This window comes from Aotus nancymaae, unplaced genomic scaffold (genome assembly GCF_030222135.1).
Source record: "Aotus nancymaae isolate 86718 unplaced genomic scaffold, 86718_ANA_hifiasm-v0.15.2.pri h1tg000059l, whole genome shotgun sequence".
Lineage (NCBI taxonomy): Eukaryota > Metazoa > Chordata > Mammalia > Primates > Aotidae > Aotus > Aotus nancymaae.
This window is the reverse complement of record NW_026988473.1, coordinates 56,773,727-56,801,182: the sequence shown is the minus strand read 5'-3', so window position 1 is coordinate 56,801,182 and position 27,456 is coordinate 56,773,727. Positions and strand designations below refer to the sequence as shown.

The 27,456-nt window shown below is 54.3% G+C and overlaps 1 protein-coding gene across 1 annotated transcript; it reads left to right on the top strand.

Annotated features, from left to right (window-relative positions):
- The first annotated feature begins 584 nt into the window (after window positions 1–584).
- On the top strand, window positions 585–27,456 carry STARD10 (StAR related lipid transfer domain containing 10). Its single transcript, XM_064365264.1, has 6 exons — window positions 585–904; window positions 22,895–23,042; window positions 23,629–23,732; window positions 24,390–24,507; window positions 26,196–26,248; window positions 27,127–27,456. Exons 1-6 carry the CDS (start codon window positions 698–700, stop codon window positions 27,370–27,372), a joined length of 876 nt encoding a protein of 291 aa, XP_064221334.1. The 5' UTR covers window positions 585–697; the 3' UTR covers window positions 27,373–27,456.

The following is a 27,456-nucleotide window of genomic DNA, read 5'->3' as shown; positions in this document are numbered from 1 at the left end:
CAGCCTGGAAAATCCCGAGCCGCGGCCGCCGAGCCCCCGAGCCCCCAGCCTAGCCGGAGGGGCGCGCGGGGCGGGGGCCCGGGGCGGGGCCGGGCGACGAGACCTACTGCTCCTCCCCCAGAGTCCCCGCGCGGCCCCGGGTCGCCGGGGCAGCTGCGGCGGCGGCGCTCGCACCCCGGCCCCTGCGGGCCCCGGCGGAGCGTCGGGCACAGGTGAGCAGCCCGGTCCGGAGGGCGCCTCTCCCGCCCCGCGCCCCTCTCCCCGCGCCCCGCGCCCTGCGCCCGCCCCGCGCCGCGCCGCTGCGAGTTAGTTGAGCAGGTCGCTCAGCGGGCGCCGCCGCACCGTCCCTCCCCTCGGGTCCCGACGGGCGCCCGCGGGCCACCGCGCCCCATACGCAGTCCCCACACCCGCCCCAGGGGGTCTGAGGCGCTCCTCGGGAGGGGGCCCCCGAGGCTGTCCAGCGCCCGTCCGCCCTTCCCTGGGGCCAGCCCCTGCCTCTCTCGAGCTCTCCACCCGCCAGGACCCCGGACAGCCCCACCCGCGCCCCCAGCGCACTGATTCCCGTCCTCAAACCGGTCTTGCAGGTCCCAGGAAGGTGGCGTCAGCATCTGCAGCCGCGTCGACGTTGTTGGAGCCTCCGCGGAGTACCTAGGAAAGCCGGACTAGGACCAGGGCCCTGGGCCTCCCCACACTCCCCATGGAGAAGCCGGCGGCCTCCACAGAGCCTCAGGGGCCTCGGCCGGTCCTGGGCCGAGAGAGTGTCCAGGTGCCCGATGATCAAGACTTCCGCAGCTTCCGGTCAGAATGTGAGGCCGAGGTGGGCTGGAACCTGACCTACAGCAAGTCTGGCGTGTCAGTGTGGGTGCAGGCTATGGAGATGGATCGGACGCTGCACAAGATCAAGGTAGGGTTTCCCGCTATACCTGCAGCCTCCACTGCACCCTTACTGCCTCTCCCGGAGTCTCCTGGTCCTCTCTCTGGGCTACAGACACCCGGCTGCTCATCTGGGCCTAGAGAAAGTCTCCTGCCAGGGACCTGGAGGAGGCACAGTCAGCTGGGCCAAGCCCCATCACACAGATGGGCCAACCAAGGCCTGGAGAGCAGGATTGACTCACCCTGGCTCTCTCAGCTGGAACTCAGGCTTCTGCATGCCCCTGCCTGCTCCAGGGAGCTGGGCTGCTCCCAGGCCCATCCAGGAGAGTGGTCTCCCTTAGGGAACCCTCTGCCTGGGAAGCCTGCACCTGGTTCCTAACTTGAGTTACCCCAGGTTGAAGACTGGGCCCTTCTCTCTCTGATTCCTGGTTCTCTCAGCCTGAGCAGGTCTCCTTCCCTATTTTCTTCACCCTAGGGTGCCCAGGACCTGATTCCTTCCTGCCTAATGCTCTGCTCTTGCTCTTTCCCTTCCCTCCCTCCCTGGCTGCTCCCTGAGCCTCCTGCAGGGACTCAGGATTGTGGCTGGCAGATCCTGAAGGCAGGGCACCGATGCCCCAGCCTTGCGCAGAGCCAGGCTGTAGGTGGGCTGGGGGAGGAAGGGAGGAAGGGGGCTGGGGTCAAGGGAAGCCAACATAGGAGGCAGTTGCAGACACATCTGTTGCTCACAGCTATCTCCCCTGCTGCTCCCAACCCCACAATTCACCTCTTTGTAGGACAGGCTTGGGGTTTAGGACCCTGGGAACCTACCTCTTCCAGGGTACCAGATGGGGCAGAGGCTGGTGAAGACTCTGGTTTAGAGGCCTCAGTAGCTGCCCCCAACACATCTGGGATTGCTGTGGGTGCTACATTTCCAGGGCTGGTAGGTCTCCCTGCAGTGGGCTCCTGGCAATAGGCTGTGCCCTTCGCCTCCCTCTTCTTTGCCTTCTCCCTTCTGCTATCTTCCTGGAAATGTGGAGGAGTCCACTTTCCCCTTCTGCCTGGGACCTGGTCTCAGACTTAGTTCAGGCGTGTATCTTGGCCTCACACCAGGGCCTGAGAGGTCTGATCTTTCGCCTCTGACCCTGAGCCCTTCTGTCTCACTTTGTCTTAAACATTTATATATAGTTCTGTCCATCCCCACACAATTTTCTGCTTCTCCCTTTCTGCCTTACCTTCTCCCTTCTGACTCTGTCTGCACCTTGGCCATCTGACTGTCTTTGCCTCAGAGTTTCCATGTGAGTCTCCCATTTTGGGATTCACTGCCCAGAGCTCAGGACCCTGACTTGTGTCTAAGCCCGAGGAGCAGGGAAGGGGAAGGCAGCTGGCATGTCCCATCCTTTTTTTTTTTTTTTTAGAAGCCTTGCTCTGTCACCCAGGCTGAAGTGCAGTGGTGAGCTCTCAGCTCACTGCAGCCTCCACCTCCTGGGTTCAAGCGATTATCCTGCCTCACCCTCCTCAGTAGCTGGGACTATAGGTGCACACCACCGCGCCCAGCTAATTGTTGTATATATAGTAGTGTCAGGGTTTCACCATATTGGGCAGACTGATCTCGAACTCCTGACCTCAAGTGATCCACCTGCCTCAGCCTCTCAGGTTCTGTCCTCTTTGCCACCCAGTATCCAACACAGATTTAGCAGGATATTGGTGGAAGAGAAAGGGAAGGAAAGAACGAAGGAACAAACTGAATGAAAGGTGAGCAAGAGAGTTCACGAGAGCCTGACTGTGACCTTCGAAAGACTTCAGGCTGGCAGTGCACATTGGGGGAGAATTGTAGTTTCCCCATCAAGCTGGCACTCTAGAAAGTCAGGGGAGGAGGAATCTGAACAGAAGCCAGTACTCCCACCCTCTGTGTCAATAGGGCGGAGCTACCTCCTCCATCTGGCTTGGTTAATGAATAAACGCTGCCCAGCCCAGGCCTAGAATTGGTGGGTCTAGGGGCCAGGCTGACTGCAACAGACCACTCGTGGCCAGATCAGACTTGTCTGGTGGCCTTCCTTGGTGGTGGGGACTTGGAAAAATTGGGCTGTTGTCTTCTGGGCAGGCATACACCCTCCTGGGCAGCCAGGACCCAACTTTCCTTTTCTTTCAGACTAAGCAGATGTTGGAGGTGCCAAAGGGCCCTTGGTAATCCCTATGTCATACCCCTCCTGACTGACCCTGGGATGCAGGCGACGATATTGGGGCTCAGAGAGGGGCAGGGACCTGCCTAGGGTCACACAGCTGTCTCAGCAGAACTGGGTCTGGAACCCAGCCTCTCGGCCTAGTCCTCCTTCCTTGCTTCTCCCTGCAGGCTGCCTCCCCAGCTTTGCTCCTCACAATAGAGAGAGGGTGGGGAGAGGAGGTGAGCAGAGCCCAGATCTAGGAAGGAGGCTGGGTCCCTGGTAATGGGCACCCCAAGGTGCCAGCTCCCCATTCCTGATCCTCGCAGCACAGCTAGTTGGAACTCTGGGAGATGGATGGAGGCCTCTGATCTTCCCATCCCCAAGATTCCAAGACTCCCGGGTTCCATGCAGATAATCCCATTTCCGATAATGAGAGCCCCTGCTCTGAGCCAGGCATTTCTCCCCCTCATCTAATTTACCCTGAGGCTAGTCTGGGGCGGTAGTAGTCTTGTCTCCACATTACAAAGAAACTGAGGTTGAGTGAGGTGATGTTATTTGCCTAAGGTCATGCCACAGCTGAGGCAAGAGTGGAACCCATGCCAGCCTGGCTCCAGAGCCCCTGCCCCTCTCCGCATGGGCTTGCATCTTAGTCAACACTGTGGCCTTTAACCCCATCAATAACTCTTTGAAGGCCTGGAGGACGTGGTGTTCTCATCATCCTATTCTTGTTTGATGGATGAGAAAGCCGAGGCCCACAAAGGGGAGTGGCTTGCCAAGGTCACTCAGTAGGTCTGGAGCCAGCGTCTCCAGCGATGACTAGGTTGGTTGCTCTAGGAGGCTGGGACTCAACTGCAGGTGTTTGCTGAATTTTTGCCCCCTTTTCCCCCTCCCCTCTCCTGCCCCAACCTGCTCTGGGCCTGTCCCCAGAGATAGAAAAGCCAGCTACCCCCTGGGCATGCCCTGTGCTCGTGATCCCAGGGTGGGGGATGGATTCTACCTAGCTGTCTACCTAATTCATTTCCTCCTCCTCATCTCTCTTCCACTTACCCGGGTCCAGAGGTCCCTGGAAGCCACCGTGGCTCTGGGCCCAGTAGTTGGAGCTAGGACAAAGGGAAAGGGGCTGTTGGAGGCCACTTCCACGCCTTCCCTCCTCCCTCCCTCCTGGCCTCCAGCCTGACCTGGCCCCAGGGCTGTACTGTGCTCCAAATACTGGAGCAGAGGCAGAGGTCACCACCCACTTCCCGAGAGTCCAGGCCCTGTCCCAGGGACAGATGCTAAATGTGGATCCTGGGTATAAGGTAGGAGGCAGCTTGGAGCCTGAACTCAGGTCTCTCAAAGCCCAGGTCAGCTTCCCCATGGCGCCTGTATTGGTGTAAGAAACGGAAGACCAGGATCTTCTATCAGTCATTCAACCAGGGCCAGCAGGTGTCCAGTCCTGACTGTTGCGTGTGACCTTGGGCATATTCTTGCCCCTCTCTGGGCTGTTTGCCCATCTGTGCCATTGGGCCCTCCTGACTCCAAGAGCCTCTGAACGCAGCACCCGGGCTGGGGCCCTGGGGGAGAGATGAGGAGCAGACAGACAGACAGCAGAGGACGTGGCCTGCAAGGCCCTGCCCTGGAGGTGCACGTGCTTGGCTACCCTTGATGCCTGCCACGTGAGAGGCAGGGGAGACCTAGGCATCTCCTCAGAGGCCTCCAGACCCTGGTGGAGAGAGGACAGACAGTTCCAGGTGACCTCCTACCCACTGCACAGGCAGCCTGGGGGCAGGAATGAGACCTGATAAGAACCTGGGCCCCTGACGGGAGAGGCCTGGCCCTGGAGCAGGTGTGGGACGGGGTGTGGCTTGGCTGGCCACAGGAAGCTGGGCAGTGAGACCTGTCTCCTCTGACTTCCTGTCCTGCTGCTCCTCCCCTCCCCCTTTGGGGAAAGCTCCGGCGGCCCCTCCCAGCACTGTCTCACTGTCCACCTACCCCATACCACAGGCCTCCTGGGTTCCCAACTCCCAGGCCAGTGCTCAGCTCGTGCCCTTCAGCACCTCACCTTCTCTCCCTGTGAAATGCCAGATGGCTCAGGGGTCTCCAAGGCCTTCCTACTCTTACCAGTCTCTGGGACTCAAAAGGGTCATGAGGAAGGTGGGGCCAGGGCCACGTTCTTTCTTTATTTCTCCTCACTGTGTCTTCCCAACTGTCCTGTGGGATAGGTCTCCTTAATCCCATCAAGCAGATGTGGAAACTGAGGCTCAGGGCAGGAATTCACTTATGCACAGCCAAACAGCCGGGCTTGGCTGAAGCTAGATCAGGACCTAGGTCTTTGGCTCGCCAAGGCTGAGATCTCCCCACTCCCGTGGGCTGGATTATTAACATGATTGGGCTGGGGGGTGGTCTCCCTGTGCTGTGTCATTGTGGGAGGGTACCTTGGAGGGCACCCAGCTGGGCAGGAGTCCAGTCCTTACTATGTTACTTTGGGGGTCACGTCAAAGTAACCTTTGTTACTTTGACATAGTCCTTAACTATGTTACTACTTAACATAGTCCTTACTATGTTACTTTCTGGGTCAGTCTTCTTGTCTGCGGTGGCAGGAGCATGAGTTAATCTAGCTTTTATTTTTATTTTTTTTGAGATGGAGTTTCGCTCTTGTCACGCAGGCTGGAGCGCAATCACGCTATCTCGGCTCACTGCAACCTCTGCCTCTCAGGTTCAAGCAATTCTCCTGCTTCAGCCTCCTTAGTAGCTGGGATTACAGGTGCCTGCCACCACGCCCGGCTAATTTTTGTATTTTTAGTAGAGATGAGGTTTCACCACTTTGGCCAGGCCAGTCTCAAACTCCTGACCTCAAGTGATCCACCTGCTTCGGCCTCCCAAAGTGCTGGGATTACAGGCGTGAGCCACCATGCCCAGCTGAGTTAATCTAGTTTTAGGGCCTTGGATTGGGTCAGTTCAGGCTCTGGCTTGGCTCTGCCTGCTGTGGGTGCAGTTTCTCTGTACAGGAAGTTGCTTGGCGGGTGGTCTGTGGAGGCTGTTCTAAGCTTAGGCCAGGGTAGGGGAGGCTGCACTGCTGGACGCAAAGTGAGGATGGTGGCTAAGGTCTTGCCAGTCTGCGCCATCAGAATGGTCCCTAGAAGAGGATCCTGAATCTAGGTTTAAGCCCTGAGCTGCCTGACTCCAGCTCTGACTTGGCATGGGGGGAACTTCAAGAAGTTGTTCCAGAGCTGTCCTCAGGGAACAGGCTCCCAGAGAGCATGGCCCCAGGTAGTCAGTGTCTAGACTTTGGGTTGGAGGAGCTCAGAGAAGGGAAAGATCACAGGTAGCTGGAGGTGTTGGGGAAGTCTTCCTGGAGGAGGTGCCTAGGTTAGGTTGAGGATGTTGGGGAAACAGCTCAGGATCCAGAGTCCTGGCTGTGTGGCCCTGTGCAAGTAGTCTGTACCTGGGGTTCAGCTTTCTTATCTGCCCTGCCTGTCTTCAGATACTTCATTCATTCGCACATTCAGCAAGCATCCATCGGTCGCCTCTTTCTGCTTGGCTGTGTGCTGGAGGTGGGGGACAGAAAGGGCAATCAGATCCAAGCCCTGACCTCAAGGAGCCCCTAGCTGGGTGCTGAGACACTTGTCACAGGAGCGCTGGAAACCCAGAAGATATTGGGAAAAGCGCACAGGACCCAGAGTCCTGGCTGTGTGGCCCCGCGCAAGTTGCCCAGGAGTAACTTGAAGTAATACAGAGACGGGCATCTGAATTAGCCTTGGGGGTCAGGGAAGGAATTCCACAGAGGAGGAATGCTCAGGGGATCCTTTTGGAATTGGGTGGGAAGTGAAGATTACAAGTTTGATTGCGTCGGGAGCATTCCATACAGAGAAGTAGCTGTGCAAAGGCCCAGAGGCGGATCACAGGGTAGTGCATTTGGAGAATGGGAGGTGTTTCAGTGCGGGCTCAGAACTCAGGGGGCTGGAAGTGATTAGAGAGCTAGACCGAGGCTCCATGCCTTAAATCTTAGAGGCCCTGGGATGCCAGGGGAGGGTTTTAGACAGAGAGGCTGGTAAGAGAGCACTGCTGCTGTATTTGTCTGCGCAAAGGTACTGAGACCCACCTTAAAGCCGAATTGTGAGGATTGGAGGAAGGAATGGAATCCAGAGAGCCTTAGGAGCGATCGTGGATAGGGTATGATGGGTACAGCCTAACTCTTTGCAATGCGCAGGACATCATGAATGTGCAGCCCCCTGGGTGCCTGAGCTAAGCAGGCCAAGGAACCTTTATAGGCTGGAGTGGAGTGGAGGGTACCTCCAGGCTGTGTCCCTGCCGGGACTAGAGGAGCCCTCAGCCCCCAGGCTGGCTCTGTGCCCTCCACACCCAGCTCCCCAGGCTCCAGCTTTTAAACTTTAACGAGCCCCAGCTCAGTTTCCAACCGAGAGTCTTTAAAGTTTCAGGAGATGAGAGAAAGGGAGTCCTGGACACAGATGGGTTTTCTTTCTTCCCCTGCATCTCCATGCCTGGCTCGGCTGCCTGGAGCCAAGGCTGTGGGTGCTGTGACCCCAGAGGCATGTGCTCTGTGGGGCTCCGGGGTCTCGGCGAGGCTGCTCCAGCTTGTTCCCGAGGAGCAGGAGACCAGGCCCAGGTGCCAGGTTGCCACTGAGGATAGATGGGGATAGAAACCTTATTTCAGCCCTGACCCCTCACCTTTGCCCCTGACTGGGCAGATGGTCGTGCTCTGGCAACAGGTGGGGGAAAGCAGCTCAGACCAGGTGTCAGGCTTGAGGCAGCCCCACCCTGCCTGCTGCCTCCCTTCATCCCCTCTGGCATGGCTGGGCTGGCTTCAATGCCCTGGGGCCCCTGGAGACTCAGAAGCATGGGCAGCAGAAGATCCCATGCCAATCACAGTAGATTCCTGTCACCTGTCATTAAAGAGAGCCTGGTGCGGGTGGCACAGGGCAGCTGGAGCTGTTCTCTGGGGCTCTAGCATAACCGTTGCCTTCCTGCCCCTCAGCCCAGGCTCCCTGAAGGCAGGTACTTGCCGCCTCTGATGCTTCTCTGGAATCCTATGTCCTGGGCCAGTGAGCAACGTCTGCACATATATACTGCCTCCCACTGCCCCATGGGAAGTAGGGGGTGACTGCCACCTCTGCTCTCCCCTCTGGTGCCCGAACTATTACTCATCCTTGGGTTTTGGGTAACAACTTCCATCTGCCCCAGTTTCCTGAGATCTCCTCCACCATCTCCTGCCCCTGCTCACCATCTTTGGACCCTGCCAGAGTGGCTGGGGCCCGGTACTTTGCCAGGGAGGTGATGGGTCTTGAGGTAGAGGCCTGATAGCCAGAAGGATGGCGTTCCCTTGTGTGTCTCCACTTGCATACGTGCATACATTCATTCACTGTTTCAGTATGTTTATTGAGCACATACTGTTTCAAGGATTGTATCATATCTAGGAATTTAGGGGCAAACCACACAGATCAGACCCTGCTGTTGTGGGTTTTACAGCCTGAGGGGGTGGCAAGCAAAATAGAAGCAAACAACTAAATAAGACACCAGATGATGGTTGTGCATAAGGAAGAGATAATGTGATAGGGATCGAGGATTCTGTTGGGGACTTCGTGTGTGGAGCTGAATTGTGGGTGACAGTGTGCGTGTGGTGTGGCCCTTAGTCTGGCAGACTCTGCGCTCCTCAGGGACAGGTGCTGGGTTCCCCATCTCCCCTTTCCCACTGACCTGACAGCTCTGGGACAGGGGCCTGACAGGGGTCAGTCAATCTTTGTTGAAGGTATGTGCGCCTGTGCCTGTAAGTGTGAGACTCCGTGTGTGTTTCTGTGTCTGGCGTTACTCTGTGTGTGTGAGTCACACCCCCTCACTGCAGAAGCAGAGTTGTCTATGATCCAATTATGTCTCCTCAGCTGTCTTCTGGCAGCTCCCGCCCCTGGCTCGGCTCTGGCTGTGCCGTGGTTTCCCCTTCTGAAGCTACCTGTGCTGCCTCCAGGGGCCCCAGGGCATCAAGGCCAGTCCAAGCATGCCAGAGGGGACAGAGCGAGGTGCCAGAGGGGACAGAGCGAGGTGCCAAGAGGGGTGCGGCTGTCTTAAGCCTGTCTCTGGGTCTCTGGGTCTTCCCTCTGGGATGTGTTTTCTATCCATCTCTGTTCCCCTGTCCCTCAATGGCTACTGCCAATGTCCTTAATGTCTCTACTGGCCACTTCGCTCCTGTTTAAGGTCATTCTGTCCTTAATGTCTCTACTGGTCATGTTGTTCTTGTCCCAGTTGTTTATTCATTCAACAAACCTCTCCTCATGCCTCCCACCCATCCTGCCAGCCACCTGGAGATATCAGACCTGGGTCCTGCTCTTAAGAGACTCTGGGCCTCGTGGGGAGACACATGGAGACAGTGACAGCCTTTTGTGAGCAGTGTGGGGACAGAGACATATACTCAGCCTGAGTGAGGCCAGTGACTGGCAGCATGGTTGGGGGATGGTATGGGGGCTTCTCCAGGAGGTGGTGTTTGGGTGGGGCCTCAGGGTGCATCAGGATAAGGCAGCAAGCAGAGAAAGTAGTCAGTAAGGGAGGTAGGCTCCCCAGTGACAGGGGTTCAGGGCTAACGGTGAGGAAGAAAATAGGCAGAACCAAGGTGGGGAGGATGTTTTGGAGTTTGGATTTTATCCTGATGACAGAGAGAGAGAGAGAGAGACAGAGACAGAGACAGGAGAGAGAGAGAGAGAGATACAGACAGACAGACAGACAGACAGATAACAGAGGCTTTCAAGTTGGGCAGTGCTGGCCTGGAAGTCAGGAGACCAGAGAAGAGGATGTGGCTACAGGGGTCCAAGTAAGGATGGTGAAGCCTATATGGGCTGGTGAAGAGGGACTGCTGGGAAGGTCGTGGTCAAGTAGAATCCAAGGGGCTGAGTTGGCTAGAGGTTGAGAGTAAGAGCATAAGGGACAAGTCCAGAACCATGCCCCCTGTGGCAGTGCCGGGCACAGGGAGAACCATGTCCCCTATGGCAGCACTTGGCACAGGGAGAACTGTGCCTGCTAAGGCAGCGCCGGGCACAGGTAGAACCATGCCCCCTATGGCAGTGCCAGGCACAAGGAGAACCATGTCCCCTATGGCAGTGCCAGGCACAAGGAGAACCATGTCCCCTATGGCAGTGCTGGGCACAGGGAGAACCATACCCCCTATGGCAGCACCGGGCACAGGAAGAACCATGTCCCCTATGGCAGCGCCGGGCACAGGGAGAACCATGCTTCCTATGGCAGTGCCAGGCACAGGTAGAACCATGCCCCCTATGGCAGTGCCGGGCACAAGGAGAACCATGTCCCCTATAGCAGCGCTGGGCACAGGGAGAACCATGCCCCCTATGGCAGTGCTGGGCACAGGGAGAACCATGCTCCCTATGGCAGTGCTGGGCACAGGGAGAACCATGCCTGCTATGGCAGTGCTGGGCACAGGGAGAACCATGTCCCCTATGGTGGCACTGGGCACTGGGTGAACCATGCCCTCTATGGCAGTGCTGGGCACAGGGAGAACCATGCCCCCAATGGCAGTGCTGGGCACAGAGAGAACTGTGCCCCCTATGGCATCACTGGGCACAGGGAGAATCGTGCCTGAATGGGGAGCGGGAGCTACCTGTGGGCTGCCCAGGGGGTGGTGCTCCAGAGGCTGCTGAGGATGAAGCCTGGAACTTTACTGGAGAGCTGCGGGGGCATCAGTCCACTGGTGGTCCTGGAAGCCTTGGGAGGCTTTTTCCCTCTCTGTCTTTGCCTGTCTTGATGTCTGTAAGTCAGCCCTGGCCCCTGTATTGTCCCACTAGCCTCCCCAACCCCTTCCCTTTTCTTCTAGGCCTTCTACTCTCTGCCTCCCTTTCTCAGCTCTCCCTTCTCTGCCTGGTTCCCCCTTGGCCCCCAGGATAGGAGTGGAGAGGTACAGGGCAGGAGGCCAGCCTCTGCAACGTCATTGGAGCAGGATATTCATCACTGCTGCAGAGCTGGGCCTGCTGCTCTGGAACCTGGAGGTGGAGGTGGGGGTAGGGGTCCAGGGAGGCTGCTGGGGACCAGGGAGGGAAGGGCGAAGGAGGCAGAGCAGGGATGAGTCACTCAGCCCTGGATGGAGGGCGGCGGAGAAGGTCTAGCTGAGTCTGCTCAGGGAACTCTGTCTGGGTGAGACATGGTAACATCTCTACTCTCCACTACAGTCTTGGGGGCTCCACTTTTGGGGAGAAGATGTGTTGGTGGTAGCTGCTGCAAGATCCCCTTCGCTGTAGAGGAGAGGGCCATAGGGATTGTCCGGTCATTTTGCAGGTGGGAATACTGAGTCCAAAGATGGGGAAAGAAGACCCTGCCTTGGGCCCACACCACTTGTGCTCTGTATCCTTCCAACCCCCTCATCAGCTCCAGGCAAGCCAGCCCCCACTTCATACACACCCTCAAAAGCCCCAGCTCCTAGCACTGGCCTCTCAGGGATCGTCCTCCTCTGGCTAGGCACTGGCCCACCTGATTCCTCGGGTCCCACACAGAACGGAGCCTAGTTCTGGACTTTGGGCCATGCTGGGTTCCAACCTGATTCCTTCACTTCACTCTTCTGAGCCACTGTTTACCAATGGGCATAATCTTTCCTCCTCCCAGGTAGTTGAGTATGGAATTCAGTGAATTTATTATACCAGCCTCCTAGCACAGAGCCTGGCACAGAGCCTCACACCCTCCACATTTGCTGAGAGTGGATGACTGAATGAGCAGGTCCCTAAAGGACAACTCCATTTCCTACCTCCATCCCTGTCCACCAGATTCCCTTGTGACACTGCGTTGATCCTTCTCCTTCCCCCAACCAGTCTAGGCTGTTTCTGGTTCTCAGGCTCAGGCCATCATCTCTGCCGGGAGCCCCTTCTCCCTCCCTTTCATCTGGGTGCTGCCTCCTCTTCTGGTCATCTTTTAGGGCCCCGCTTAGATGCCTCTCCCTGTACCTGGCTACCCTTTGTCCCTTCCTTGAACCTAAAGAGTTGTCATTGTGCCTGCAAGCCCCGCCAGACAACACAGAGTGTTCCCAGGTTAACTCAGCATCAGACGGGCAGTCTCAGGCCCCAACTCAGCTGAGTCCCAGCTTTCAGGTCCAGGGAGTAAGAACTTGGGGTTCTGGGCACCACTTTTAATTAGGAAGAAAAAAAAGTGAGGCTGGGCGTGGTTGCTCACACCTGTAATCCCAGCACTTTGAGAGGCCGAAGCGGGCGGATCACTTGAGGCCAGGAGTTCGAGACCAGTCTGGCCAACATGGCAAAACCCCATCTCTACTAAAAATACAAAAATTAGCTGGGCATGCTGGTGCACACCTGTAATCCCAGCTACTCAGGAGGCTGAGGTACGAGAATCCCTGAACCTGGGAGATGGAGGTTTCAGTGAGCCGAGATAGTGCCACTGCGTTCCAGCCTGGGCGACAGAGCCAGACTCTGTCTCAAAAAATAAAATAAAATAAAATAAAAAAATAAAAAACAACTTTCTTTAAAAAGTGATTTTTATCTCTTATATAAACTATATTGTAGCACCAGTAACAAGAATCCAAAACAGAAAAATAAATAAAGATAAATCACCTGGAGCCTCAGTTCCATGAGTAGAACTTTTCCTTGGTTCCTTCCAGCTCTCATTCAAAGGTATGTTCATAGTTTAAATCATGGCACAGGTACTAGTTTGTATCCTGTTTTGTTCATTTATTATTGCTCTGTAGAGGTTTCTCATATTGCTACAGAATTATTAATTCAGGAACATTTCTGGCAGCTGCTCCCTACAGGCCTGTCTGGGTCCTGAAGGTTCAAAGCTAATTCAGGGGCCACCCCTGCTCAGGGGAGCCCTCCACCCTCCGAGGTGTGCAGTCATCATTAGGGTGACGTGTCACTCTTAACCAACCTGGGGCTGCTGCTAGTGGTGTTCAGGTTGTTCTCCAGTATAATTTGCTAATTGCAAATTCGATAATATACTCATGAATATTGTAACATAACTTTTTTTTTATTTTGTATTTTTTTCCTGAGTGTAAATTTTTAGTCCTGGGAATCTGGGAACTAAATCAAAAAATACATTTTTGGTCAGTTGCAGTGGCTCACGCCTGCAATCCCAGCACTTTGAGAGGCTGAGGTGGGAAGATCACTTAAGCCCAGGAGTTTGAGACCAGCCTGGGCAACATGACAAAACCCATCTCTATAAAAAATACAAAAATTAGCCAGACGTGGTGGCGCACACCTGGAGTCCCAGCTACTGGGGCAGTGAGCTGTGATCACTACAGTAAACCAAGAAAGAAAGAGAAATACATTTTTATGATTTAAAAAGTATTTGCCAAATTACTTTCCAGAATAGTGGAACCAATTTTTGCTGCCACTAACTGTGTAACAGTTTTACCATATCTTCATAAGCAGTGAGCACCTCATAAGCAGTGAGTATTTTATATATTTTTGGTAATTTACTGAGCATAAATTGGTACTTCCGTACAATTTTACTTTACTTCTCTTTGACTGTTCAAGACTATTAAAGATCTTAAAGCAAGTCCCGGAATCTCCCCTGAAGCTGTCTCTTGGTCTTTCTGACACTTCATGCCTCCACCCTCTAGCCCTTTACCCCTTTTTAGGAGGATGATGGCGGAAGTAGTAATAGTAATTGTCCTCATGTCATAGAAATCTACAAGAGTTCAGGGATTTTCATGGCTGTGCCTCCTTCTGAATTACACAGATGTGCTGAGGGCCAATGGACCAGGGCTCCAGCATTCTAAAAGTCAGAGAAGCCCACACAGGCTCAGCCTCTTTGTTGGCTCACCTGCCCATCCGTCTGTTAAGGAACAGCGCTTGCTGGATGCCAGGCTCCCTGCCAAGCACGGAGGACACCAAGATGAACGAGGGGCCACAGCATTGCAGGCAAATGAATGCATGATAGTGCGTGCTGAGGAGGGAGCTGCTGGGGGTCTAGGAGGCAAAGAAGGGTGGTCTCCAGCCCATCCTGGAGAGTTTAGGAATAGGGCAGGCTGCCTGAACAGAGGGCAACCGGGCTGAAGTTTGAAGACATACTGAAGACATAATAGGAAGCGAGCCAGTGAGAGGAAGCCCTGGGAAAGCATTCTGGGAGGAGCTGGAGGAGGAGGTGCCGGAGCACCTCTCATGACCGCACTAAGCAGACCTCGCTCCTCCCCTTCTTCCCCCAAACCCTTAGGTCAGTGTCCTGAAGCAGCTCTTGGGATTTTTTTTGTTGTTGGAGGAGTATAAGGGGAAAGGTCTAGGGTGTTTTCTTTCTGGGGGCCCCAAAAACCCAGAGGCAAGTGGCAGGTGCTGGATCAGCTTGGCCCAATGCTGGCCTCTCCGAGGCCTCAGGGAAGGGCAGAGTGGAGGGCCCTGAAGCCAGCAGGTGGTGAGTAGGCCCTGGGAGGAGAAGCAGGAGCAGAAAGGGTAGAGGGGGACTGGCACTGGGCCTCAGACCTGTTGTGTGCCAGTCTTTGCATCTCTCAGAGCCTCTTCTCCTGGTCCAGCATGGTGACGGCAGGGCCTGGCTGTGGGCTGTGAGGGTGGAGGGGGCATCTGTGTGGGGCCCGGGTGTGAGAGGGCCACCTACGCCCTCCCTGTGCACCCATGCTGTGGAGTGGATCTTGGCATTTTTATTATTTTAAACTTTGTTTCTTCTTGTCCCTGTCTGTCCTTTGGGGATTAGTGGGAGGTGTTCCCCCAGGGCAGGGCCTGAGAAATCAGGGAAAGTTGCTGGGGCCTGGAGCTGGAGGAGGGGCAGCTGCTGCCAAGGGCTTTAGGGAGCAGTCTCACCTAATCCTCACAGGACCACTCTGAGGAGAGGATTATCCCTGCTTGACAGATGAGATGCTGGGGCTCAGAGCCCTTTGCCCAAGCCAAGGCCACACAGCTAGGACATGGCAGGGCAGAGGTCTGTCTGACACAGGTGGACCAGCACTGCTGTATGAACTCTGGGCCTGCAGGTGACAGGGGCTCCAGGTTTGGAGCCCCAGCACTGGGTTCTGGAAAATGTGGAGCTTGGGTCAGGAGCTTTGTTTGGAGGAAGAATCTGTGAGCTCTGCCTCCCTGGTCAGCAAGGCCTCTGAGTCCAGAGCACTGCATTAAAGCCATCAACCAAGGCAGCCTTCCGTTGCCAGGGTGTTTTGTTCTAGCTGGGCCAGTCCTGCCCCTTGGTGAAGGTAGCAGAAAGTCCTGACACTGTAGGGTCCGTCACACCTGGACTTTGGTTCTCTGCTTCACTACTGTTAGCCATGTGGATTGTACCTCCCTGGGCCTCAGTTTCAGCATCTGTAAAATGGGGGTGATGCTTCCCTCTGGGGTGTTGGAAGGGTAAGAGGCAATATCTGCAAAGGATGAAGCTCTGTGCCCTTGACAGCTGGCAGAGGTGGTTTGAGCTCAATTTCAGCCCCTGTGGGGTCCATGGTCCAGGTGCCCCTGTCTCCTTTGCGGGGTGCTGAATGGTCAGTGATTTGGAGCAACGGTAATGGTTATTGAGGTTGGGGCTATTGTTCAGGGCTGTGATTGATTTGATACGTTGTGCCCCACCCCATCAGGAACTCTTCCTCTCATTTAAATATGGTTCTGTTGGGAAAGGGTGATTTGCTTAACAGTTACTCTCGTCACAGAACTCTCTGCTGAAAAGCAGCCTATGGAGAAGTTAGCATAGCCTGTGGGATATTTCAGAGTCCAGCTGAAGCCAGGTTTCCCCAGTGGTAACTCCATGGGTTCTGAGTGGAGAGATCATTTCCTGGGTTCCTAGGACTTTGGGATAATCTGTGTGCCCCACATATTCCATGGGCAAGGATATTGGCGTCCTGCCTTGTAAGGTCTTGGAGGGAGGGTTAGCCTTGGGTCCACCTGTCTGTGTGTATGTTTGCCTGTAACTGCCTGGGCCTTTGGCTCTCAAGGCCAGGACACAGCCCCATGGAGGGGACCTGACTTCCTTTCCCGTCTCGGGTTGACCATCTCCCTGGGTCTTGGGAGAGACTGCTGCCCCTCTCTCTAGTGGAGAGTCTACCTTCTCTAATGCTGAGCACTGGCAAGCCATCCCAGAGAACACAGGCAGGGGGTGGGAGAGTGAGACACAGCTTGGGCACTGGACCCTGCACTGTACTTGTTTGTTTAACCCTCCAGGCCTTTGCATCCACTAGTCCCCGTGCCAGAAATGCCCTTCCCTGCCCCTCAGTGTCTCAGGGCCTTATCCTTTTGGGTGCAGGTGCACTCTACCATGCAGTTCAGGTGCGTCCCCCTCTCCCAGCCCTGCTCGTGCTATCTTGAGGTTTTGTGTCCCTGTCCCTTACCACTCTACTTGGCGGGACCTCTTTGGGGCAGGGCTCAGGTCCAGTTCCCCTCTGGTCTCCCACCACCCAGTTGTACACAGGTCTGGCACACAGCAGGCTTCAGAGAGTGACGAAAGGATGAATGAAAGTGCAGGGCAGGGTGAGGCGAGGGAGGCACCCAGGGTACACAGTATCGGCAGATACCTGCGTATGCAGCCTAGTCCTGGCCATGTGGAAGGGTGCATGGCTGCTCATGGAAACCCGCTGGAGTAACAATAGCTACTTTTTTTTTTAAAGACTAGTCAAGTGCAGTAGTGAGAAGGGGGAAAGCAGTAGAACAAGGAGTTCGATCTGTAACTTAGTGTGAACAGTCACTTTCGATCACTCACTACCTTTGGACAAGCCAGTAGCTACCTTTTTTTTTTTTTTGAGACAGAGTCTCACTCTGTCACCCAGGCTGGTGTGCAGTGGTACGATCTTAACTCACTGCAACCTCCGCCTCCTAGGTTTAAGTGATTCTCGTGTCTTAGCCTTCCAAGTAGCTAGAATTACAGGCTTGGGCCACCTCACCCAGCTAAATTTTTTTTTTTTTTTTTTTTATGTAGAGACAGGGTTTCCCCATGTTAGTTAGGCTGTTCTCGAACTCCTGACCTTAGGGGATCCACCCACCTCTGCCTCCCAAAGTGCTGGGATTACAGGTGTGAGCCACCATGCCCGACCTGTTTTTGAGTATTTACTATGCACTAGGCATATTACATGCATTATCTCATTTAATCACAGCATCCCCACAAGATAGCTGTTATTATCATTTCCATTTTTCACCCGAGGAAATGAAGACTCATAGGAGTTAACTCTCGTGCCCAGGAGACAGAGCTGGGATTGGGCTGGGGTTTGCCAGCCTCAAAGTCTGTGTGGGTCTTTCCTCCTTCTTGCTTGTCCAGTCCCTTCTGACCGTGGCTTCGTGGGACTTGGGGAGCTGGGCTGCACAGTGCTGGTCCCAGGGGTTCTGGGCAATACCCATTTTTCACCTTGGGCACTTGAGGGGGTTTGGAGAATGGAGTACCGGGGACACAGCCTGTAGTTTCTCTGGCGTCACTTGTTCCCCCTGCCCTCAGTTTTCTCAGCTGTAATACCGTTGCATGTCAGGGTCCCTGCTGTCACCAAGCTTTAAACGCGCTGAAACCCAGCATGGTTCCTTGGCCAAGCAACCCTCTTTGGGTTCCTGTTTCCAGGGGAGTTTCTAGGGGGCCAGCCAAGATGACTTGCTCACCCAGGGCCTAATAGCTGTGGGTTCCTGGTACAGGCCCGCGCACTTGGTGCTGTCCAGAGACTCAGCCCTACCCCACCACCTGTCGCTCCCCAAGCCTCTTAGAATTACACCTTTGGGGCGTGGCCACCACCGCCGGCAGGAACAAAGATGTATGTAATTTCCTCCACTCGGTGCGGCGCTGCCTGCTGGAGGCTGTGAAAAGCACAGGAGCCAGGATGAGCTGGGGATGCCTGTGGACACTTGCCTGACCCCCCTACCTGGCCTGCCTCAGTTTCTTCACCTGCGCTGCCACAGCAAGTGTTCTCACCCTCCAGTCAGGGGCCTTCCTCCATAAACGTCTGCCACTAGCCCAGGAAACCTCTGAAGTTTCTCTTCATCTATAAGATAAAGGGCTATGCAGAGTCTACAGTGAGCACCTGGTCTGTCTTCTGACTCTGCATTCTCTGCCCACTGCCCTCTGTCCCAGAGGTGGGTCTTCGGCCTCTGGAGCCACAACAGCCCTGCTCTGGGAGCCTCTGCAAGGAGGATGGGCAGCATGGGCCCCTTCCCAGTGTGCATTCAGCTGCCTTGCAGCCGGGCCCTGGGGCCACTGAGCTTGGCTGGGGAAGAGGCAGCCCTAGGTTGGATTCTAACCCAGGAAGCAGGCTTTTGTTGTCACTGCCCCCTCCACACACTCATGGTCCAGGATAACATGTTTGAAGATTTGCAAAGCCAACCAGCATCCAAATTTGGATTTAGAGAAATTCTGGTTTCCTCAGAAGCCACGCTTGAGTGCTCTTTGATGGTTAAGAGGACAGGAAGATCCTCTTTTGAGTCCTTGCTCTGCTGCTTTCAGGCTCTATGATCTGGGCAAGTTGCTTAATCTCCCGAGCTTCAGTTTTCTATTTTGCAGTGCAGGAATGATAACAGCAGCCACCTGCTAGGTTTGGGGTGAAGAGTGAGCACATGTTCAACGTCTGGGGCAGTGCCTGGACCTCCCTGTGACTGCTCAACTAGACGTTGTTTGGACGCTAATGATGATGCCAGATAGGGCCTGTGCCATCCTCTTCAACCCCCTTTCTCACCATCGCATCCCTCCCATCACTTTGTTCCTTCATTCACTTACTCAATCACTCCCATCTCATTAGTCACCTCAGTTTAACGTAGTTCTTTCCGTGACTCTCATGATCCTGACACTTATAGGCCAATTATTTTGTAAAATGATACAAGTCTTCATTCTGGGTTTGTCTGATGTTCCCTGTGATTCTATTTATGTTATGTCTCTGTGACAGAGGTAGCACAGAAGTGATACCTATATTCCTCTTACTGCGTCCTACCAGACAATACCTGACGGCAGCTTGTCCTGTGATTAATGATATTGACTTTGATCACTTGATGAAGGTGCTATCTGCCAGGCTTATCTACTGTGAAGTGACTCATGTTCCCTTTGCAATTAGTAAGTATTTTGGATGGGAAGGTACTTTGAAACTGTGTAAATCCCCCATTTCTCATCAAACATTCCACTTATTTGTTTATTCACACCTGTATAGACTTTGGTTTCCTGTTTTATTCAATGGCATATAATAGGTTAAGGTCATTACTGAATTTTTTTTATTTTTTTATTTTTTTTGAGACAGAGTTTCGCTCTTGTTACCCAGGCTGGAGTGCAATGGCGCGATCTCGGCTCACCGCAACCTCCACCTCCTGGGTTCAGGCAATTCTCCCGCCTCAGCCTCCTGAGTAGCTGGGATTACACGCATGCGCCACTATGCCCAGCTAATTTTATGTATTTTTAGTAGAGACGGGGTTTCACCATGTTGACCAGGATGGTCTCGATCTCTTGACCTCGTGATCCACCCGCCTTGGCCTCCCGAAGTGCTGGAATTACAGCCGTGAGCCACCGCGCCCGGCCCCATTACTGAATTTAATACGAAGATTATCTCAGCTCGAGCCTGGGTAGGGTGACCAACACTAGCTTGCCTGGGACTGAGGGATTTCCCAGGATGTGAGACTTGCAGTGGTAAAACTGGGAAAGTTCTGGGTAAACCCTGAAGTCTGGTCACTCTACCAGAGGGAGAGCCCTTCAGGCTGGTTCCTATGTCCAGAATCTTTATCATTCTTTGAGTATGTGCTTACTTCCTGGCAGAAGAAGATGTTCCAGGCTCATCTTATACTTTCTCTGACCCAGCCCTGGAATCACCCATTTTCCAAGAAGACCTAGAGCCAGGGACCTTTTGAGTGGTAGGCTATACCACACTGTGGACACTGAGCCAGATGGAACTCATTCACTGCCCACAGGCTACACTCTCGCCTGCCTCTGCATCTTGGCTGGCTGTTCTTTCTGCCAGGGCCACTTGGCAAGCACCTACCTCCAGCACTGAGATTCTCCGTGAAGCCTGATCCCCCACCCAGCCCATGGAGCTGATCTCCTTCTTACGCCCCCACTGAGCACTTTAGGGCACCTCCCCATTTCCAAGCGTGGCTCCTCCTTTCACTGCAGACCTCTCAAAGACAGGCCTCACATTCATCTCTGACTCTTCTGGACTCAGTACCGGGCTGGAGCTGGGGGCTGCTGGTTGAATGGTTGGATCTAGTCATGCCCCATTATGGAGCAGAAAGGTAAATGGGGTAAAGAGGGAGCGTGAATTGTTCAGGGTCACACAAATAGTCTTGCAGGCTCGAGTCTGTCCTTGAACCTTGGTTTTCTTAATTCTATAATGGGGCCAATATCCCAGAGCACTGCTGTAAGAATAAAATAATGTGTATAAAGCATTTAGTACAGTACCTGGCACATGGTAGGTGCACCTCTCAGTATTGCTGGGGGACCTTTTGAAACTGTTTTAATTATTTCAGAAGCAATACTATACATGTTAGAAAATTGGAAATATGCCGGGCAAGGTGGCTCACGCCTGTAATCCCAGCACTTGGGAGGCTGAGGCAGGCGGATCACAAGGTCAGGAGTTTGAGACCAGCCTGGCCAATATAGTGAAACCCCGTCTCTACTAAAAATACAAAAAGAAAAAAAAATTAGGTGGGCGTGGTGGTGCACGCCTGTAGTCCCAGCTACTTGGGGGGCTAAGGCAGGAGAATTGCTTGAACCTAGGAGGTGAAGGTTGCGGTGAGCCGAGATTGCGCCACTGCACTCCAGCCTGGGCGACAGAGCAAGACTCTGTCTCAACAAAAGAAAAAAACAGAAATAAGAAATATAGACAAGCAAAATGAAAAGAAACCATCACATTTCTATCATTTAGAGATCTCCACCGTGAACACCTTAGCAATTGTGCTTCCTGGGCTTCCTCTATGCATATATTTTTCCCCCAATTGTGGTTATGCTGCTTTTTTTTTTTTTTGAGATGGAGTCTTGCTCTATTGCCCAGGCTAGAGTGCAGTGGCATGATCTTGGCTCACTGAAACCCCCACCTCCCAGGTTCAAGTGATTCTCATGCCTCAGGCTCCTGGGTAGCTGAGATTACAGGTGTACGCCACCACGCCCGGCTAATTTTTATATTTTTAGTAGAGATGGGGTTTCATTATGTTGGCCAGGCTGGTCTTGAATGCCTGACCCCAAGTGATCCACCTGTCTCAGCCTCCCAAAGTGCTGGGATTACAGGTGTGAGCCACCACGACTGACCTATTTTGTAACTTTTTTTTTAAGGCAGCAGTCTCCACCATTTTGTTTCCATAAATTTTCAGTGCACCTGATACTCTGATCACATACACATTTCTCCAGTTGACCCCAAAATGCCCTTTATAGATGGTGTGTCCAAATCAGTTTGCAATCCAGAAACGCACTTTACATGTGGTTGTTATGTCCTGCAAGTCACTCCCACCCAACCCATTTGTTATGACATTGACTGGCGGAAGAACCTCGGCCAGTAGCCCCGTGGAATTGTTCACTATCTGGCTCTGTCTGGTTGCATTCTCATGTGGTGTCACTTAGCTCGTTCCTCTGTCCTCTGTATTTTCTATAAACGGAAGTTATATCCAGGGCTTGATGGGTTTCTTGGTGCCTAGAATAGCCAGCAGGCGATGGTGTGACCTTCCTGCGGCATCCCACCATCATTAGTGGTGCCAAGGCCTATTCTGGGGCGAGGGGGAAGGCAGTGTGATCTCTCCCTCATATGATTGCTTGCATCCCCTTGTGAGTGGAAAGTGTTATGTGAGGGTTCCTTTGGCACTGTCTAAATGCCAGTTTTGAGAGACCTTTTTAAACTACACAAGAAAACTTGTCCATTTGCTGAGAAGAACTTGATCTTGGGGATAGGGCTCTTGGGTTAAAAAAAAAATCACAGAACAAGGACATTGAGTTTCATCTCACTGAGTGCAAACCTAGGGAAATATGGTTCTGTTTTTACTTGCTTTCCAGACATGTGATCTGGGTTAAATCCTAGCTCTGCTACTTACCAGCTGAGTGACATTGGGCGAGTTACTTAACCTCTTTGAGCCTCCAGTCCCTTCTTGGATTTCTTGTCTGGCAGACTTGTTGGGAGGGTTAAATAAAACAAGATGTCCTGGCTGGGCACAGTGGCCCACACCTGTAATCCCAGCACTTTGGGAGGCCGAGGCAGGCAGATCATGAGGTCAAAAGATCGAGACCATCCTGGACAACATGGTGAAACCCTGTCTCTACTAAAAATACAAAAATTAGCTGGGTGTGGTGGTGTGCACCTGTAGTCCTAGCTACTCGGGAGGCTGAGGCAGGAGAATCAGTTGAACCTGGGAGGTGGAGGTTGCAGTGAGCCGAGATCATGCCATTGCACTCCAGTCTTGCAACAGAGCAAGACTCTGTCTCAAAATAAAAAACAAGGTGTCTTTGGCCATCTTCTTCCCAGATGAAAAGCTCTTTGAGGGCAAGGCTGATACACAGTAAGAAGTCCAAAAATGTTTGTTGAAGGGGGAAAAAAAACACAAATAGGAGGACAAGTGGTATGGCCAGGTGATCAGTACCAGGGAGGAAATAAATGCCCATTTGGGCATTTGATTTTCATTTATGCTTTTGTTTCATTTAACATGTACCCATTCCCATTCCAGTCTCCATGCCAAAATAAACATGAACCTCTGCCCTCGAGGAGCTCACAGGGTTCTGGGAGGGCACAGACAGAGATTGATTGCATGGAAGCCCAGAAGGTCTGGCTGGGAAGGCTTCCTGGAGGAAGAGACTGGGCTGAGTAGGGGGAGATGGTCTCTGGATACAGAGGCTGTCTGTCTCCTTGCACCGGTGGCTTTTTAGGGAGCTGGACAGGGCTTGTGGCAAGAAGGAAGTCCATGCTGGCATCAGAGGCCTCTGTTCCGCCCTGTCCTCTGTCTCTTCCTCCTCCTCTGCCTGTCTGCCTTCTGGTCCTCTGGCCAGGGCTCTGAGCTCCATGTGATCCTGACAACCCATATATCTGTCTGCAGTGCCGGATGGAGTGCCGTGATGTGCCAGCTGAGACACTCTATGATGTCCTACACGACATTGAGTACCGAAAGAAATGGGACAGCAACGTCATTGAGACTTTCGACATCGCCCGCTTGACAGTCAACGCTGACGTGGGCTATTACTCCTGTGAGCAGGCATAGCATGCTGATCCTTGTCTCCTCAGCCTCCATCCAGGCCTCCCACCAAGCCTCCTCCTCCCCGCTCCCTCCTCTGGTCACTCCCATGACCAGGTTGCTCAGAGACTTGAGTGCTGAGACACAGAGCTGCCCTCCCTGACATCCCTGTCCATTCCTAGACCCTTAGGCACACACATGTACACTCACACATATGCACTCACATGATCACATACACACACACGCATACACTCAAACATGTACACAGCTCTTACCCATGTGCCACATAGTCCCAGGGACACATTTTCATGCACATTCACACTGTTTTTCTCTCGTACACTCACATTCATATTGACAAACCATCCAGGCTGACAAGGTAAGGGCTGTGTGAGGTTGTGAGGAGCAGGGCTGGCTGGAGGCAGTAGGGACAGGTCTTGCCCTGGCTCCAGCTGCGGGACTGTGGTCTGGGAGGGAGGTGCCTGTTTGCATTGGGGGGCTGGCAGTTAATTAGGCATCCCTGCATCTTTGGCCTCTGCCACACCCTCCCTTGCAGGCAGGTGGGCCACTGGTCTGGCTGAACTGTCCCTTGCCCTCCACAGGGAGGTGTCCCAAGCCCCTGAAGAACCGTGATGTCATCACCCTCCGCTCCTGGCTCCCCATGGGCGCTGATTACATCATTATGAACTACTCAGTCAAACATCCTGTAAGTGAACCTGCCTTCCCTGCAGCGGGGCAGGGGAGAGAGTTAGGCAGGGCAAGACTGAGGCTGCCACTGTGACTTCCATGTGACTTCAAGCAGGCATGGAGCCCACTGGCCCTCAGTTTCCTTCCTGTACAGTGAATAGATAATGACTTCTCTCTCCCTGCTGGGGCTTTTGAGCAGATCAGGAGAGGGCAGTGTGGCCACCTCTGTGGCGAGTGGGTGGGATGGGGTGACTTTGGTTGGTTGGGCTCTGGGACAGGGAAATGAGGAGCAGAGGTGAGAGGCAGGGTCCTCTAGCCCTCCCTGAGGCTGGGCCACCTTGATCTCCCCGGGCAAGGACAGGCAGGTACAGCTGGCTGGGCAAGGGTGAGTGTGTGTGTACCCATATGTGCTCATGAGCTCTGACCCCAGACTGGGGAGCTTTTCTGAGGGGAACAGGGAAAGCTTCAAGAGGGGCTAGGATGACCTAGTCTGGTTCTTCCCTTTCTCTGCACCCAGAATCAGGCCTAATCTGGAACAGATGTCACGGCATGTGAACTGTGTGTGTATGTGTGTGTACACGTGTGTGTGTGCATGCGCGCGTGTTTGTGTATACTCACAAAAACATCATCTTTGCCCCCACCCCGAGTCTCACCTCCCTGTGCCTTCCATCCCCAGAAATACCCACCTCGGAAAGACTTGGTCCGAGCTGTGTCCATCCAGACGGGCTACCTCATCCAGAGCACGGGGCCCAAGAGCTGCGTCATCACCTACCTGGCCCAGGTGGACCCCAAAGGTGAGGGCTTGGCCCTGGCAGCCTATCATGAGATCCTTCCCTATACCACAGGGGTGGAGTCTGATCTACTAGGGATCCAGAAGGGCATCTATTAGGAGCTATTTTGCATTTTGGGGCATTTCCATCCGAAGCCGTACTTGAACCAAGGCTTGGGACTTTACAGTAGTTTGAAAAGAGTGGGCCAGGGAGGTACCACTGTCCCACTGATGAAGCTGGGGGTGCTTTTCCTGGGCTCCACCATCCCCATGCTCTGCCTTGTTCACTGCTCACTGGTTGTTCCCTCTGCCCATCCTGGAGGCCTGGGTTTTCCAAGCCTCAGTCTTCTCTTTCTGGGGATGGCTCATCCACTCCTGTGACTTCTGTGACAGGTGGCTGCGTTTCTCTCAGCTGAAATCCAGATCCCTGTGGCCCTCAACCGCCTGGACATCTCCCTCTGGATGTCTTCCAGGCACCTGAGCCTCTCTGTGTCTAGCAGGGAATTCTCCAACTTTCCTCCTGACCTGCCCCTTCCCTCAAGTCTCTGCTTTTCAGTCACCCATGCTCAGGACGTGCAGTCATTTGGGGCCACTCCCTCTTCCTCAGCCAAATCCAGCCACTGATTCCTATTGATTCTGTCTTCTCAGCAGCTCCTGAGTCTGGCATTTCTCTCTGTACCAGCCACCTTGTCTGTGTGTACCGGCTGCTAGAGGAGTTTTTCTAAAACACTTATCTCCTCATGACTCTCATCTGCTTGAAGTTATTCTGTGGCTCTCCATTGCCCTCAGAGAAAAGCCTAAGCCCCGTCCCAGGGCTCCTGGTGTCACTCACACCTCATCCGTCCCCACCCCTCTGCCCAAGCAGCCCTTCCCCACAGCCTCCCCTCCTCATCCCTCCAGGGCTGCTGCAGGTGTCACCTCCTGTTTCCCTGATACTCAGGGGAGCCACTGGCTCCCTGCTCTGTGGCCCATTCCCCTCTAGCAGAACACTCGGTTCCTGTTGGGCCCCCAGTGAGCTCCTCTCTGGGTCCCCAGGGCTGGCCCAGGTTGGTGTCACAGTGAATGTGGAGTGAGTGAGTGAGTGAGTGAGTGACTAGAGGATGGAGAAGCCTTGAGCATCCTTGCCTGGGAATGCTCCACGCCCTGGAGTGCACAGTGGTCCAGGTCCAGCACTCCCCTGGCACCTCATTGTGTTGGGTGTCAGTGTCAGAGTGGACACTTGGGAATGAGACAGGGTGGAGAGCTGGGTGGTGGATTCCAGGTCAGGCCAGGCTGGGGTGCTCAGCCAGAGGCCTGTGTGGTTAGGGGAGGCTTGGAAGGACAGGCAGAGGAGGGCTGAGCATCAGGGCCATTCCTGGGAGGGAGGTTAGGCTAGAAGGGATGTCAGTGTGATTGAGGGAGGCAGCAGGCTGCAGCGCGGTGGGTCTGAGTTTCCACTCCTGTATAGCCTGTGCTCACCTAGGACCCTGTGGTTTTCTTCCATGTACTCTTTGAGGCTGGGCAGAGGGAAAGTAGGGGACAGAGCTGAGCCTGAGGACCTTGGTCTGAGGTAGAAAGGAGTGAGGGCGAAGTCTTGTAGGATTCGCCTGACACACCCCCTCCCCGAGGGGAAGACAGTGGCCTCCCTGGAAGCTCTGGACAGAGGGAGGGGCTTTTGTTGGGGGGGAGGGGCTGGGTCCCTGAGACGGATTTTTCCCTTCCCTGCCCTCACAGGCTCCTTACCCAAGTGGGTGGTGAATAAATCTTCTCAGTTCCTGGCTCCCAAGGTGAGTGGCCTTGGGATTTTGGGGGGTGTTCGAGGCTGGAGAGAATACTATGGGATAAGGTGGGTGGAGTCAAGCTTGGAACCTGGGGGCCAGGCGTGGTGGCTAATGCCTGCAGTCCCAGCACTTTGGGAGGCAGAGGTGGGAGGATCACCTGAGGTCCCGAGTTCAAGACCATCCTAGCCAACATGGCGAAATCCTGTCTCTAATAAAAATAAAAAATTAGCCGGGTGTGGTGGCGGGCACCTGTAATCCCAGCTACTCGGAGGCTGAGGCAGGAGAATTGCTTGAACTGGGAAGGCAGAGGTTTCAGTGAGCCAAGCTATTGCCACTGAACTCCAGCCTGGGGCTCAGAGTGAGACTCTGTCTCAAAAAAGAAAAAAAAAAAAAAAGAGTATAGCCTGGGGCTCAGGGAGGGCAATTAGGGCTGAGGGGCAAAGTTTGTTTTGTTTTTTTTTTCTTTTTTGAGACGGAATCTTGCTCTATCACCCAGGCTGGAGTGCAGTGGCATGATCTCGGCTTACTGCAACCTCCACCCCTGGGTTCAGGCAATTCTCCTGTCTCAGCCTCCTGAGTGGCTGGGACCACAGGTGCCTGCCACCATGCCCGGCTAAGTTTTGTATTTTTAGTAGAGACGGGTTTTCACCTTGTTGGTCAGGCTGGTCTCGAACTCCTAACTTCAGGTGATCTGCCCGCCTTGGCCTCCCAGAGTGCTGGGATTACAGGCGTGAGCCACCGTGCCAGGCTGGGGAGAAGTTTTGAAAGGGAGTGAGTCAGGATGCTGGGGGCTGAGCCGCTAGAGGGCGCTGGAGGGGGGTGTGGAGAAGACCTGGACCCCCGCCCCAGCCACCTCCTGACCCGGCGGCGTGGCGGGCCCACAGGCCATGAAGAAGATGTACAAGGCGTGCCTCAAGTACCCCGAATGGAAGCAGAAGCATCTGCCTCACTTCAAGCCCTGGCTGCACCCGGAACAGAGCCCGTTGCCCAGCCTGGCGTTGTCGGAGCTGTCAGTGCAGCATGCGGACTCACTGGAGAACATCGACGAGAGCGCGGTGGCAGAGAGCCGAGAGGAGCGCATGGGCGGCACAGGCGGCGAGGGCAGCGACGACGACACCTCGCTCACCTGAGTGTGGCACCAATGCAGGGACCGACACAGGACCGGGCGAGCCCTCGGGTGGCGGCTGTTTCCGCGCTTTCTCCCCTCCCCCACC